Below are 16501 nucleotides of genomic sequence, written 5' to 3' on the forward strand. Positions count from 1 at the left end.
AGCCTGATAACTGAAAGATCTGCCTCCCATTCTGTTTTTGTTAATTCTAGGAACCACAAGTAAACCTGCAGTCTGAGAGCGAAGTGCTCTAATGGGAAAATATGGAATAATAAGATCTGTAATATAAGATGGAGCTAGGTTGTTGAGGGCTTTGTAGGTTAGAAGTAAGATTTTGAATTCTGTTCTGGATTTGACAGGGAGCCATTGGAGAGAAGCTAAAACTGGAGAGATATGATCTCTCCTACTAACTCCAGTTAAGACTCTGGCAGCAGCAGCAAAATGTTAGTATGTTGCTGAGATGTGTAATCACAGAAAAAAGTTTAGTTTTTTTGTTGCCAAATATTGTTTGTGAAGGCTGAGTTCAAAAACGTCCTACAGGCAGAACATTGTTGCTCAGTGTTTCTCCTGACACTTTAAACTTTATGTTCTTTATTAGCATTACATGAGCTGTATAACTGTGCAGCATGTTCTCATGTGTCTGTCTTGGGCAGCATGATGGATTGGTGGTTAGTTCTGTTGCTTCACAGCGAGAAGGTCCAGAGTTCAATTCCTGGTTTGGACTTGGACTCTTTCGGTGTGGAGTTTGCATGTTCTCTCTGTGCATGCGTGGGTTTTCTCCGGGTACTCCGGTTTCCTCCCACAGATCAAAAACATGCATGTTAGGGTGCCTTCAGGCCCACAAGAGCGCGGTGGTCTCAGTGGGATTTGCCTGGTTAAATAAAGGTCAGTCAATTATATACAAGATATGTTGTTGTGGATTTGCCTGCACAAGTCGGTGAAGATGTTCTCCAGTGAAATAAGAGGGATTTGTTTTTTTTAAATAGCAGAGTGATTCAGAAATTAAACTAACTCAGTAAATTCATCTGTTTTTTAATATACATGTTTTGCTTTGTTTGTTCAAAGATATGTATAGAAACTTTTTCTTTTGTTTACTAGAGTAAACTAATATTTGACGTGTTTAGATTCTTATTTGGAGCGTTCACTCCTCTGTGGGTGCTTCGCTTTATTTATTTTTTCCAGCCGGAGGAAGAAGCTGGCAGAGAGAAACATGTCTCTATCCTCTGAGGAATCTCCTGGCGTTCCCACAGTGCTGCTAACACACAAACAGAGACCCATTGTTCCCAACACACACACACACATGCACGCACGCACGCACGCACTGAGACCGTTCTGTCATATTTCTTTGTGGTAACTCCAGCCTGAGGTGCAGTCAGATGTCCGGAGCATTGAGTAAATATTTCTTCTGTCTTCGTGACAAACCAGGCTGTGCACGTTCTGTGCACGTTCTGAGGGTTGTATCTACACTCTTGAGGACATTGAGGTCACTGAACACTCCTCCTCTTGTGCACAGTTCCTCTTGGAAAATCAAAATCCCAGTAACTTCATCCTGAGCCAGATTTTTCTGCGAGCTGCACTCCTGAGAGACAAACTCAAAGTTCAGCTTTAGTTCTGGTTCTGTCTTATTATTAATCTCAGATATTTAAATGTAAATTTATTGTTACATCTGGTTTGTCTTTGTAATTGTTGGGATGGAAAAGTTGCTTTTAACTTGGTCTCACTTTTCTTTTTTCATTGTGTTTTATTATTGCACATGTTGTGAATCCTATTCCTTCCTTTACTCTTTATTTATCCAGGTAGTGTCATTGAGCCATGAGGACTCGTTTTCAAGAGAGACCTGTTTAGGAGCAGATGTTGGGGGTTAAGAGACTTGCTCAAGGGCCCAGAGTGGGGCAAATAATGGTGGAGGCAGGTGTGGGTACTTCACCTTTTCCACCCGCATTTTGATGTTGTCAGTCCGTGTAGTCGAACCGGTGACCTTCCGATCACCTTCTCTAACCTCTGTGCCACCGCTCTGATTGCCTTGTGACATTTAATTACGGTATAATGGTGCTTCAGGGCCATTTTCTTTTTTTGTAATTGGCATATTTGATGAAATGTTGAGATTTAGAAAAGTTTACACACTGAGGGTTATATTAAATAATGATTTGAGTCAAAATGCACTTCAGTTAAAAGCGGGAACGAGACATTCATGAAAAACAGATCACAGTAGACAAGTCCTTTTTAATCATTTCACTGCTTCATACTGGTTTCCCTCCAAAATGTTAGCATTTACTAATTAAATGTTGCTGCCTGGAGGCAACATGATTCCGTCGAGGGTTTAAAACAAAAACTTTACATAAAAACGGTCATTGTCATTATATTTAATCTGAACAAGCCATATTTACAAGTATTGTACTTAAACTGCTCTTTGGATGTCTCCGTATTTAAAATACCTCGATGGACATATTAGTGTTTTGGGAACGCAATCATTTAAAGCTTTTCTTAACCAGACCAAGACGAGCTTCTGTAATGTGAATGATTGTCAGGTTGTTATTTGTACATTTAGGGTGATGTTGAAATAACTGATGGACAAAACTTGATCTTTAGGTGGTTCCAGATTAAAACAATGTTTCATTGTAAAACTCATGGTGTCAGGCTCTTCTGGTAATGTTCAGAATCAAAAATATAGAAACAAGTATTTGTGAATTTAAACGAGAATTTATACTTGGGTACATTGTAAAATATATATTTTTAAAAAGTCCATAATTAGACTGTTTTTGCTGTGATTTATTGCACAGCTATCTTCATTTATCTTAAAAATGTTCAATTATTTCAATTTAGTTTTTGTGCCATTATTACAGTAACATCAAATATTTTGAATTTTCTTTTCCCGTGTACAGTAGTCCCTCGTTTATCACGGGTGTTTGGGACCACGCCCACCCGTGATAAGAGAAAAACAGTGAAGTAGAGATACAGTAGTTCAAGTTCAGTAAACTTTGTCATGACATGTGCCAGACTGTAATCTCATTCATCACATGTTACTCCCAATCTCCCTCCTTAGATAAACCATTTAAATTTAAATAGTGTAACATTTTAAATAAACAATCCATGCAGCATGGATTGTTTATTTAAAATGTTACACTATTTAAATGGTAGAGAAGTGAAGTGCAGCAGGACATCAGAGGGATGTCACACAGCTTCAGCTCTGCAGCACGGAGCACAAATGTACTTCTTGATCAATTACACTGAAACAACTGAACATAGAAGTTCTAAAATAATTAAAAATAACTTTTATATTTTGTGATTATGGTAGAGCTGGATGATATGGCCAAAACTTTTATCACGATACATTTTTAAATGTTGGTCGATAACGATATAATTCCGATATCGATATAAACAATATAAAAGCCTCAGAAAAACTGTACAAATAAATTAATGTTCACCTTTTATTTGTATTTAGCCTTCAAAGAAATTTGAAGTCGCCGTCAAATAAACATAAAACTCACAACTTTGTCATTATTAATAGTTTTAACTTTAAACAACACCATAACCTAACCCATGCAGCAAACGAGTGTTTCTCTTGATACAGCTGGGGGGGGGGGGTTTCAGGGACACGTTGACTCAAACTTTTATTGTGCTTCATCTTCTGACCCTCAGCATCTTCTATCGAGTGGAGCAAGTTCGATGTTCCCGCCGCTAGCTGGAACGACTCTCCGTCACACTTTACAGCACACTGACTGAAACCTGCAGTTTATCAGATCTTAGAAAGCCGAACCACGTCCACACCGATGAATTAGTCTTTCCTCTCATCAATTATGTCATCTGCTCTCTCTTGGCTTGTGAAAGCTTGTTCAGTCACATTCTGATGGTCATGGGAACTCATTTTGAAGAGAAAACTTACCGCACGTTGGAGATTAGCCTAGCCTGCTACCGCTCACTCCTTCTGGACTTGAGCTCTGCGTAACATTACGTCACCACGCACTTACGTAGTTGTATCACACCTTTTTCTGTCCGGGTTGAAATTGAAGCGGCCGCTTCAACCTGAACAGAAAAAGAAATGTCAGTGAAATGCTGTAATACATATGGAAATATCGAAAATGTGCTTAAAACTCATCTCACCTTTACTGAATAAAAGTATATTGTGACGTATATAAAGTTGGAATACAAAAGTCGATCGGTGCATCTGGACAGCTTCACAAAGCTGCAGCAGGAAAAATGTGTGTGTGGCAGAGAAGGAGATCAGCTGATCAGCTGCAGGAGGGAGTTTCTCCCTGCACTTGTGGGCTTCACACATGGTGCAAAATCATTTAAAATGTATTTTAAATTAACAACCCATGGCTCATCCATCAATCAGCCAACTGTGTCATGTCCTATCTTACTTTGAAAAACCGCAATATAGCGAACCCGTGAAAACGGACTACGAAGTTGCGAGGGACTACTTTAATTCTTTTAATCTAGTGCTACTTTGCTATTGATCCCATCCCATACCATACCAATTTATTTATATAGCACTTTAAACAGTGACAAAGCACACCAAAGTGCTGTACATGGACAAACAGAACAAGCACATAGCAACAGATTACATAACAGGACACCAAAAAGTAGAAAACGACAAAAACAATAATGGATAACAACAACAACTGCAACATGACCAACACAGTGTGTTGCACACAGACTCAGCACAGATCACACAGTGCAGAAAGCCAGGGAATAGAAGTGTGTTTTTAAGCGAGATTTAAAAACTGTGAGGGAGGGGGCCTGTCTAACGAGCAGAGGTAACTCATTCCAAAGTCTTGGGCCTGCTACAGAGAAGGCCCTGTCACCTCTGCGCTTGAGGCGGGTTCCTGGGACTGTTAGGAGCAACTGGTCTGCTGATCTGAGAGAACGTGGTGGGACATACGGCTGGAGCAGATCAGTAAGATAGGAGGGGGCAGAGCTGTTAAGTGATTTATAGACATACAAGAGTATTTTGAATTTGATTCGAAGGTGAACCGGAAGCCAATGTAGGGAGGCCAAAACAGGAGTAATGTGCTCTCTTTTGCTTGTGCTGGTCAAAAACCGGGCTGCTGCATTTTGGACCAGTTGGAGTCTAGCTATGGAGGTCTGACTGATACCAAAAAGGAGTGAGTTGCAATAGTCGAGCCTGGATGTAATGAATGCATGAATTACTGTCTCCAGGTTATTTCTGGACAATATGGGCTTCAGTTTAGACAGTTGCCTCAGCTGGAAAAAGCAGGATTTAACAATCATATTTACATGATTGTTGATATGACTGGTTTTCTTGTTTGTGCTGAAGACATGACTTTATTGGATATCTTGGGGATGGGGTGGTGTGTCCCAGTTGTTTATTATTCTTATTGTTGTGTCGTCTAAGACCATAAAGGTTTGGTTTAAAATAATTTATGTCTCTTGAGCTTTTTTAGTCTCCCACTCTTTTTTTTTTCCTTCTGTGCAGCACTTTTATCTAAATAATATTTTATTGAAGTAGAATGGTTTAGCATCTTTTTCTTAACTTTTGGCCACCGAAGCCCGGTGGAAACAAAACAGGAAGTCTTTGGGTTGAGGGTTAGGTCTGTGCTGTGAGGTGGGTTGGTTAAAGTTAGGTTGAGGGTTATGCTACAGAAACCAGTGCTCTAATAAAGACAGAATTATAAAGTGTGTGTGTGTTTCAGGAGTGGTCTCCGGAGACGAGTCGATCCATCAGCAGGAAGGAGAGAGGAGGGGACTCTAAGGAGAACGTGGTCACCCTCACCAACATCGTCTCATCAGGAGGAGGCGACACCCCGCCCAGTCCCATCACTGTGGAAACCAGCAGGTAGGAGGACATGTGGCTTCAGCAGCTTCTTTGTTCTGGTTGTAAATTTGTTCTGGACATTTTGGAGTGGCTGTGGCTGAATGGTCAGAGCAGTCGTCCTCCAGTGCAAGAGTTGGGGGTTCGAATCCACCAGCAGTCACATGCTGAAGTGTCTCTGGGCAAGATACTGAACCCGTCATCGCCTCTGATGTGTGTCCCATTAATGTATGAATGTGATAAAGCTCTGATTAGTCTCTTTAGAATGATTTGTTCAATTATCTTTGTAGAGATCTAGTATAGAGCTGTATGAATGGATAAATGAGGCACAGATTGTTGTGAAGTGCTTTGAATGTCTTCATAAAATAGAAAGGTGCTAGATAAGTACAGTCCATTTACCATATCCACTCACTGTCTGCCCAGTGACTCTGACTTCTTTTATAATAAAAAATACACAAGTTCCATCTTTAAAAGTATAATTGTTTTTGCAGCAGACGGGTTTCTAGTCAGAGTTGTCCACTTGACTTTAAAGAGCTCGTCTTTCCTGTGTATTTAAACACAGACACGCAACTCGGACAGTAAACTGTAGTTTCTGTTGAACAGCATGCACCCGTGGGTTGTTTAATGCAGACTAAACATAGGATTACATTAGTCTCTTTGAGCATGTGTGTGCGCACGTGCACGTGCGTGCATGTGAGAGTCAGAAATAGCAGCAGCTTGTGTTGTAACCTTGCCTTCCCCCTGCGGGCTTTATCCTGAACATCACCCAGAAGCAGAAAGCAGTCTTTTCGTCATGCTACACTCATCCTGTGAGAAGAAAAAACTTACTGTCGTCTTACTCGTGTACAATGAAATTATGTTTGACGTCCTTCTATATCAACATGCAATAATAAAATAATGGAGGTAGGGTGAAAATAAAGCAGGACTGAAGTGTCTTTATAAACATACAAATGTATCGTCTGTAGATTTCTGTACACTTTGTTAGAAGTTTCTACAAATTGTTTAGTGGTATAGCTGAAATATACAGGTTTATATGTACACATTTTACAAGTTTTACAGCTGGTGTTGTTTGTCAGTGTGATAGATGAAGAAAACTAGTTTTCTGGCTGTTGGTGATGTGGATGTTGGATGCTGTTGGATGTGGTTGGCAGTTCATGGTTCAGTGTGTTGTGGGAGTTGGGGTGGAGAGAGCCACAGATCTAGGGAAGAAGCGGTTTTTAAGTTTGTTGTTGTGGGATCCTATTGTCCCAAATGGACTGAGCGCTCTCTGAGTGCTCTTACACATTAACAAACACACCCACAAATTTCTGACCAATCGCACCATGCTCCTGTGAGGAACAGTTCAGCCTGGGTGAGAAGGGACGGACAAAGCTACTCTGAGAACTAAATGACATGATCTTCATCACACAGCTACATCAGTAGAGCTGATTTCTCTGCATGGAGTATGCAGGATCCCTTAACCCAGTGGTTCCCAAAGTGTGGCACGCCATTGCTAGGGGGTGGTATGACTGAATTTGGGGGGGGGGGGGGGGGGGTGCTTGGACACAGCTAGCATAATAAACAGGTTTTTAACGGGGCTCCCACATAAACACAAAGCAGAAGATGAAGCCTCTCCATCTTCCTCCAAGCCAAAGAGTTGAAAATATGAAGAAGCATTCATCTTGACTTTGGCTTCACCTGCACAGACGCTGGGAGACGAGGAGGGCTGCAAGTGCGTCTCCCCCAACACACAGTGGCCACACTGCATGATACACCTCAAAGCACTGGTGTCTCAACAGCTGAGTCCTGAACTGATGATGTAATGAGTGATGTCACTGCCACAGTAAACTACATCAAACACGACCTGTCAAAGCCCAATGGGCTCCGATCAAACAGCTGTTCTGTTTCCCAGCTAGTCCTGATGGTTGTCACATGGGAAGGTGCTGTCCATGTGACAGCCAGGGGGGTGGGGGGACCAAAGGTTTCTTATTAATCAAAGGGAGCCCCAGCAGAAAAAGTTTGGGAACCACTGCCTTAACCAGACGAGGTGTTGGAGGTCCAGGTTAGTTGATTGGACACATTGACTCCAAGGAACGTCAGGTTTTCCTCCATCTGCAGAGTCCTCCTGAAGTCAACGATCGATCAGTGTGTGAGGGATAACCAAGTTGAATATGAAGCTGAAATCTACCAATGACATGGTCACATAGCTGACTGGTTCCTCTAGGTGTGTCCAGGCAGTGCGGAGGGCTTTCTGAAGGGCTTCAGTTTGCTTGTCCAGGTCTGGTGGTTCTGATGCAGGAGAGCACAAGGCTTTCTAAGCTTTTCATGGCTATTTATGTTGGGGCTACTGGGTGATAAAATTTATTCCCATTGACATGGCAGCTCTCTTCTTTAGGGGAGGCCTGGGCCTGCAGCCCAACATTTACATAAAATATTTTGATGAGTTAGCCTTGTTTGTCTGAACTAGTCTAAAATTACTCTGGGTAATACTCAAGTTATAGACCTATTCATTATACCCATTAGAAGAGAGGCTGCAGTGGGGCTTAGCCATAACCAAAAGTGGTAACTCCACTGGGTAGAAAAGACGTGTAGATGAACAGACCTTTCATAAAATGGATAATAGGGGAGCTTCTATATGTTCTCATCTTCTACCACCAGAGGAAAGAAAAAGACGGGTTAAGTTTAGATCTAGTAATTATTGCAGCCAGTGTTCAGTGTAGGAGTTGAGGATGTTTGGAAACAGCTTCCAACTCTGGTGGTTTATCTACTAACTGGTGTCTAAGTTCTTCTGGCAGCTGCAGTGACCCACTCTTTGTTCTGATTTAATCCCTTCATGTTGGCTCCGATACAGACCTGTATGGTAAAAACCATCTGAATCAGCCAAAGAAGAGCAAATTGATGGGGAATGAAAGAAACCATTCATCAGATTGCCCGAGTGTTCAAATCTGCACAGCTTAAAAACAAATCATAGTCTCTCAGCCTGTTTTAATATTTTGGATGGAGCTCTGGAAAGTATTTGAGGAAAAAAGTCTGTTTTAGTTTTTCAGTTTTTAAAGTTTACCTCTGTTCTACTTTCTGTTCCTCGTGCTCAGAGCTGCTCATCCTATAGAAATATTCTCTAACAAGTGATGAGACACACTGGTGTAATAATTAGCAATAAAAAGTAAGCCTCTTTTTTAATGTTTAAAATGTTTATTTTTGCAAAGTGTGCTAATTAAATCAGAGTGAAGGAAGTGCAGCGCACATTTAACTTCGATCAACGTGCACCATTTTTGTGCAGTGTTGGTGCACTTTTAAGAAAATGTTTCCTTACCTGTTGAAGTCGTCACATGAAAAGTATTTAATGTGCCCGAGCAAAAGACACTGCACACTTCAGTGATAGCAGCAGTGTATCGAGAGTTTCTGCAGCACACTGGCATCTGTAATTTATAATACTGGGTTAGAGTTTAAGATTGAGCTTGTTTTAACAAAAACTGCCACACACGTGGAATCATATCTGCAAGAGATACAGAAGTTTAAGATTCAGGTGTGCATGTGGTAGACATGATGGGGAAAGCAATAGCATCAGAGCATTTCTCTTGAAAGCCCAGCTCCACAGGTGTAGCGACGATGTTCTGTCGAGAGCCGTCTGAAACCCAGAGTACATGTTGATGCTTGACGGCCGTAACCTTTAGCTTGTACAGCGTTGCACACTGGACTTGTTTCAATTTCAATTCAGTTTATTTATATAGCGCCAAATCACAACAAAGTTGTCTCAGGGCACTTTACAGGAACATTCACATACATAAAAGCCAATTAGTAAAGTTCTCTATCTTATGACTGTAGCAAGCTAGCTTTAGCTATATGCTAGTTCACTTTAAAGCCTGATCGATATGGAAATTACGGCTATCGCTGATGCCAATTGGGTGGGGCATGTGGCCGCCAAAAACCAATGTAATGACTGGAAATTTTTTAGCTTCGTCCACCCTCAAGAATCTAAAACCAGCGAGTGGAGCAGGGCTTGCTTATTTAGCACAACTATTAGCAATCATGAAGCTAAGCTAATCAGATTCACACTATACGTAGTCCCACAGTAGCCTGATGCATGCTCAAAAATGCAGATGGAAAAATCTAAAAAAGTTAAATCATGTCCTCTGGACGGGTTCAAAAAAACAAAAAAATTATAGAAACATTTAGTCTTTCATTTGAAAGACTTCTTCAGTCTGAGGAGCTGCATTCAGCTCAGCCTTATAAATAGCACAATAGTCCCACAGTAGGTTTACAAGTGGTGCACTGGTCATAAAAACAGTCTTCCTAACGTGTGTTCACATTTTCTGTCCTTTACTATTCATCATAAAGTTATCAAGTGTGATACAAAAAATATAAATTAAACAAAGAACCTTCCCTGTTCATTGTTTAAACAGTCACGTATGGTGAAGTCCAGATTACTGTAATTTCTGGACTATAAGCCCCTACTTTTTCCACACGCTTTGAACATTGTGGCTTATACAATGCTGCTGCAAATTTATGGATTTTTTTTTTTTTTTTTTTTTTTTTTTTGACGGCTGAACAATCTTCATGCCACCTAAACATTTAGTCTCGTCACATCCAGGCCCAATACACGACTCTTGGGAGGTGGATCCTCGTGGTTCAGTGAGACTACCTGTGTAGATAAAAGTTAAAAGAAAAAAAAATCTGACCAATTAAATTACTGAACAGGTCACTGTGGACCAATAAAGCGGGGAGGAGAAAAGGGATGGGGGAATCCCTCCTCCCAATGAGGGGGAAAAATATTATTATTTTAATTTGGTGGGCGCGGCTTAGTGTGCTCAATCGTCCGAAAATCACAGTAGTATTGACCGCAGCGGCGTTAATTCTTTTTCTTTGCAGAGAGGTAAATATTTTGGACAAACGGTGCGTTTCATTGAGGACAACAAAGATAACGTTACTAACACTGATATATTTACTGCTATGTTAGATTTATTCTTCAGGATAGAGTTTTACAAGGCAATATCAATCAACCTTTATTTATACAGGTAAATCCCATTGAGCCTCGAGGAGCCTATGATGCTAGGTTATCTAAACATTAGCTTGCTAACTTGAGAGGTATGTAGCTAATGACAAGTGGGTTAGAGGATTGAAGAGATTTTATTATTGATTTATTTTACAGATCAGTTAAAATAAACTTACCATGCTCTGTTCAGTAAAATATGCCACACAGTATCCTTACTTCAGCTGTGCTGAATGGGAAAGTGAAACTTAAGTAAACTGCAATGACTTGAAAGCAGTAGTCCCTCAGTTATCACAGGGATGCAAATCTGCTGGTGTCAATTATTTTTTTAAATTAATGCACAACAATGTTACAAAACTAAGACTTGTGTTTAACTGGAACAGAACAGACGCCATCTAAAACTTCAGTCTTGATTCTGACGAGTCTGTGTAATCAGCTGGTTTACAGTATGGTTACATGTCTACTGTTGTCTGTACCTCATCTGTGTTCTTTGTCTAAAACAGGTCTCTCTTGTAAATGAGTCCTCGTGGCTCAATGAGACCAACCTGTATAAATAAAGGTTGAATGAATAATTACGTTCCACACAACGCTGCGATAGGTGAAAAACTGCAAAGTAGGAATGTTTTTTTTAAGGCTTTAAACCCTTCTCACACTCTTGCAATGTTCTAAGCTCTTAACCCTACATAGTTTTAACAACATATGTGTATATGTACTGTATAGTAGCTACTGCAACATTTTATATGGATACTCGCCAGCCTTGGTCCATTTCTGATCGGCTGTCTGCAGCCGTTCAGCACCAAGACACTTTTAGAGGGAGCTGGACCTTTGGATAGCCAGCGCAAAACCACATAATGATCCCAGTCAAGTCCAAACAATCCAGAGGAGTCCAGATGAAAAAGGTCTGGGTGGGCTCTGGAGAAGACACCAGACTTCCAAGCCATGCCTCCCCGGTTGAGAGGCTTCCTGGGCCAGCAAGCAGCACTCAGATTGACCGATGAGGCTGGAAATAATCCTGGTCCAATTCCCGGTAGGTTCCTTACGGCTCTGCATCCATTGAGGGCCGAAGTCACTATGAATAAGGACCAAACTTTCTAGTCAGGTTCGGATCAGATCATAACTTTCCCTCCATTTTGGTGAAAGCAGTGGCCGGAAGCACTGTTGTCTTCTGGGTAGTGTAGTTCTTTTGACTGACGATACAGTATAGGCTCATTGAAAGAAAACTACAAAATGGAGGCGCCTGTCAGAAGTTCTTTTTGTTAACTTTTGATCTCTTGCCTCCCAATCACGTGAGTAATAAAGTTGACAATCATTGAAAAACCGCGTATGAGCGAGTCTGTGAAAATTGAATTGCGAATTAGCGAGGGACTACTGTAGTCTTCATTTGGCCCTCTGCTGGATACATTGTACAATTACAGCTGGTTTCAGCATTTTAGGGGTGAAAATTAGAAGTGCTAATATCGGCACATAATGGGACAATTATCACCGATATCAATATGTCCCCCAAACACCTGTATCGGCCCTACTGATATATCACTCGGGCTCTAGTTCATATTTTTTTGTCTTTGGCTTGATGCAGCAATCTATCTTCACAAACTCTTCTGCACTTTACCAGAATGTTTAATCTCGTCGCCTGCAGCTCCTCAGGCTGATCAGACTGAGCATCAGCTATTCCCTCTCTCTGATGGACCTTTATACTGCTCTCAGCTGTGCATTACACTGTTATTAAAATCCAGTTTTACAGTTTTTTTTTCCCACACATAGCCACAGGAGCAGCAGCAGCCAGCTGTAGCCCTGTCTGCAGGCTGGGCCACTTCCAAAAGGAATATCTTAATCAGTGGCCCTGTTCAGACTAGTCTTTAGCTTGTTGATCTGCTCACAATTAAACTATTTTTTTTATAAAACTGAGGATTCAAAGGTGCAGTGCCTGTAAAAATATTCACCCCCTGGGGTGTTTTATGCTTTTATTGCTGCCATGAATCAATCATGGCCAATATGAATATGTTTTTTTTTTTTTACATCCCTGCAGCTGCTTAAAATAAGCAGCTGCAGTGACTCGCTCTTTGTTCTGGTTTAGTCCCATCACGTTGGCTCCAAACGGGTGCTGATGTAAAGTTTAAACACAGGACTGTCACCTCTTTAAAAAAAAAGACTCGGTGAAATAATTATTAAAAAAGTGCAAGTCTGGAGATTGAAACAGAAGAATCTCGGGCCACAAAAAGTAACCCAGCTTGTAAATTAAGTGGAAAAAGTCAAAACAACAGTCTGTAAGAATGTGTTCTTTATGAATCCAGTCTGTTGAAGGACTTGAACAACAAGCTGTGTTCAGACTGGGACAGCCGCGGCAACGTTTAGACTAAAACATTGATTTTTCTTGAGTTTGGTGTGAGTTTGAACTGTTTGTCTTCCTGTCAGGGTGAAGGAGTATTCATCAGACTGGTCCGACAAGGACAGTCCCAAAAAGGCCCTGGTGATGAACGGTGTGGGGGAGGCCGACGAGGAGGAGCAGGGAGAGGGGGTGCTGGTGCGAGCGCTCTATGATTACACGGGTCAGGAGGCGGACGAGCTCAGCTTTAAAGCAGGTAACACTTTTTATATCGACGGGGGAAACATTCTGATCCATTGTTTTAGATCAAAATGTTTTAAATATATTTTTACTTCAGTCATTCTTTTATTCACTTTGCAACTGATTTTTTTAAATTATTTAAAAAAATTAAACCACTTTTTATATAAAAAATAAACAGCGGTGTAAACGAGGGCTGGGGCCTAATTAAGAAATAAAAAGTTAATTACTGACCTTTCAAGCACTGAATCTTGATTCAAACAGCAAGATTAGACACAATAGTCAAATATTATTTCTAATAAATTATGGTTGATGGCTGAAATAATGAATAAATATACTTGAACTTAAACAATGTTGAATATTAATTTATTGTATACAATGGCAGATTAGTGCAAGCTTAAGGTGCTAATGAAACCAAAAGGTCTAATGTAAAACAGAATTTAATAAGAACAGCAAGAGTACGAGTCGTCCTCCTCCGAAGGCTCGTTTTACCTGACGGATGTCATGGCCGACACACAGGACCCCCCCACCCCCCGCTGAACTCGGGGAGGAGTTCATCTGCGTAAATGGAACATTCATCTGTTCTATCTGTAAAATATTATCCATGAACAAAAATACATTTTAGCATTTTTTTTTATGTGTGGCTAATTTTGCAGTCTTCTTAAAAAGTTGGCATTTTTGTGCGTAGGCAGGTAGTTGCGTAAATAGGTTAAAAATAGGGATGGGGACGATCCGGTATCGGTATCAGGCTCTGATACCAGCATCATTTACATATCGGATTTTTCTGATCCAACCTGCAGAGATTTCCGATCCATGATGCATGTCTGTGTCTGATGAAACATCTCGTCATGTGAGTCCCTGCCAGCTGCTCTGCACGTTGGCTTCAAACTATGGAATGGATTTCCTGAACGGCGGCATGTCTCATGAACACAGAGTAAGAAGACCCGCCTCACATTCAGGATCCAGTTCATAGTTTGCAGCCACGTGAGCAGCACTGTGGCTAACAGCTAACCAACTTTTCATCTAAACATGTCCGCTGTGTGGAAGTATTTTACACTAAACACCACAAAGCAAGACAGCAGCATGCAATGTCTGCAGAGCCATAGCACCACATTAAACCACGGTAAAGTTAGTTTTACGATGGACGTTCGAGCTCCGTGGCTTCAGCGGTTCACTCCTCTTGCTCAGTCCGAAACAAGCAGCCTGACCCCGGCCAGCCGCGTCCAATCTGCCCCGCTCAGTCGTCCCGTCTTTGAGGAGGGACAGACTGAGCGCGGCTGCCCCAAATCAGACTTCCTGCTTCAGACTGATCGAGAAGAACACACCACTGAAGCCACGAAGCTCGAATGTTTACAGAGAAGTTGCTAAACTTCATCATAATTAATGACCAACCACTATCAGTTGTAGAAAACTAAGATTTCACAGCTTGATACTTGCAGCCAAGATATAGTTTACCTGCAGGAGATATTTATCAGTACAACAGTAGACAATCATAAAAAAGCATATAAATTGAAAATTACAAGAAACAAAAACTAAAAAAAAAAAAGAAACAAAATAAACAAAACAAATTCATCAAAAAGAAAACATTGAATGAAAAGAGTTCAAAAAGAAGAAAAAAAATTCTTATATCTGCCCCTTATTTTTTTTTAAATATATAAAATAACTTTAAACAATCACTTAAATTAATCACTTTAATATCCACTTTAAAGCTAGGAATAAAAAGAAACATGTTTTGTGTTAGCAGAATTTAATTCTAACTTTAAAACTTATCCAACATTAATACATCTTACTCAAGTTGCCTTTTTGGACATGCATGCATATATTTGTACAAATTATACTTGAGAGGAGATTATTACAGCCTCATATAAAATCAATAATGATGATCATGATATCGGAACTGGATCGGTATCGGACGATATTTAGATTTAGGTATCGGATCGGAAGTAAAAAAAAAAAAAAGTGGATTGGTGCATCCCTAATTAAAAATGTTATTTCAAGCTACAGTTTTCTTGTTTGGGCTCTGAGCCCCATCATTTGGTCTCTGTGGACTGGTTGGACTGCACAGACTCCTTCCTGCCAGCAGGGCAGCTCCTCAGTACCGGTACCAACATGTTATATCAGCTGTGCTTATCAATTCCTTTCAGTATAATTTTCACATAGCTATGATGTTCTCATGACACCACCACTGTACTTTTATTTTTTTACTGTCCCATCTAACAAACAACGTGGATCCAGGACGTTCCTCTGGTTCTCCACTCTGTGCAGCTGTCAGGTGAACTTCAGGTGTGTTTCCACCTCTTAGCGAGCTGCAGCAAAGTTACTGGTGTGCCACAGAGTAAATAAATAACCTGGTAAAATCCCAGCCCTAGAGTACTTTTTTCACACAGTCATTGTTCCAAACATGAATTATGAAGATCTACTGAACTACAACGTGACGGATCAAACGAGTTGCAGATGCATCTTGTTTCTGCTGAGTGACTGTGTGGAAGTTGATGACTGACTCAGTTGTCCTGGTTCTGATAACCTGACACAGTTCCCAGCGGAGCTTTAGTCCGTCCTCTGCTGCCTTCAGGTGTCCCACTCAGTCCAGCACCCGGTCCTGATGGGACCGAAGAGGGACGGAGCTCCGTTTGGAAAAGCTTATCCAGGCTCAGTTTGGCTTAGCTGGAACCAAAAGCAGACTCCTCATCAACTGAAGTCTTTTTCTGCGGCTCTGCGACAACAGTTCTACTCACACGCACGTCGTACACAAGTGATGCGTGTAGACGGTCGGGGGAACGTCAAGCCACCCACTGTTTCAGAGATTTACATAAATAAACAATCTGGTTATGATTTGTAGTTTTTATATTACTTAAAAGTATAGTTTCCTCAAATGACTGGTGGTGGTGGTGGTGGGGATTAATTTATGGTGGTCAATGCCGCCATTGACCACCCACTGGCTCCACCACCTGGTGGAGGATAAAACTGCTCCCTCCACTCACCAGGATCCATCCCTGTGCGCCGCCTTGGACAATAAAAACAACAACAACCTACCTGTGTTCTTCTCCACAGTAACTCCTACACACTGGAACATCTCACTCCAAAACATGAAGGTTCAGATACATTCCCTGTTCAGTCCAGAAAAACACTCCCATTATAAAAACTGAAAACATTCACTATTGAAATCCCTCGGGGACGGATGGGGGGCATGGGTGCACCAATCGTTACCTTCGCTTCTGACTCTGAGGTGTTTGGACTTCAAGGGCACGGCCCCTCCTCTGTATTCAGCACAAAAGGAGGACAAGATGCAGCAGCTCAGCCTTAAGTAAGCTGAGTAAAAACAGCTAAAGATGAAATATGCTGATTTAAAAACAGCTAAAGA

General features: G+C 41.1%; 1 protein-coding gene across 1 annotated transcript in view; it reads left to right on the forward strand.

Annotated features, from left to right (window-relative positions):
* Positions 1-16501, forward strand: part of pacsin3 (protein kinase C and casein kinase substrate in neurons 3) — a 52446-nt gene that overhangs the window by 35053 nt on the left and 892 nt on the right. The window contains exons 7-8 of the mRNA XM_037697717.1: positions 5493-5635; positions 12993-13159. Coding sequence (XP_037553645.1) covers positions 5493-5635; positions 12993-13159 — 310 coding nt within the window. The remainder of the gene's footprint in view (positions 1-5492; positions 5636-12992; positions 13160-16501) is intronic.

Source organism: Nematolebias whitei, chromosome 2 (genome assembly GCF_014905685.2).
Source record: "Nematolebias whitei isolate Nwh7 chromosome 2, NemWhi1, whole genome shotgun sequence".
Taxonomy (NCBI): Eukaryota; Metazoa; Chordata; class Actinopteri; order Cyprinodontiformes; family Rivulidae; genus Nematolebias; species Nematolebias whitei.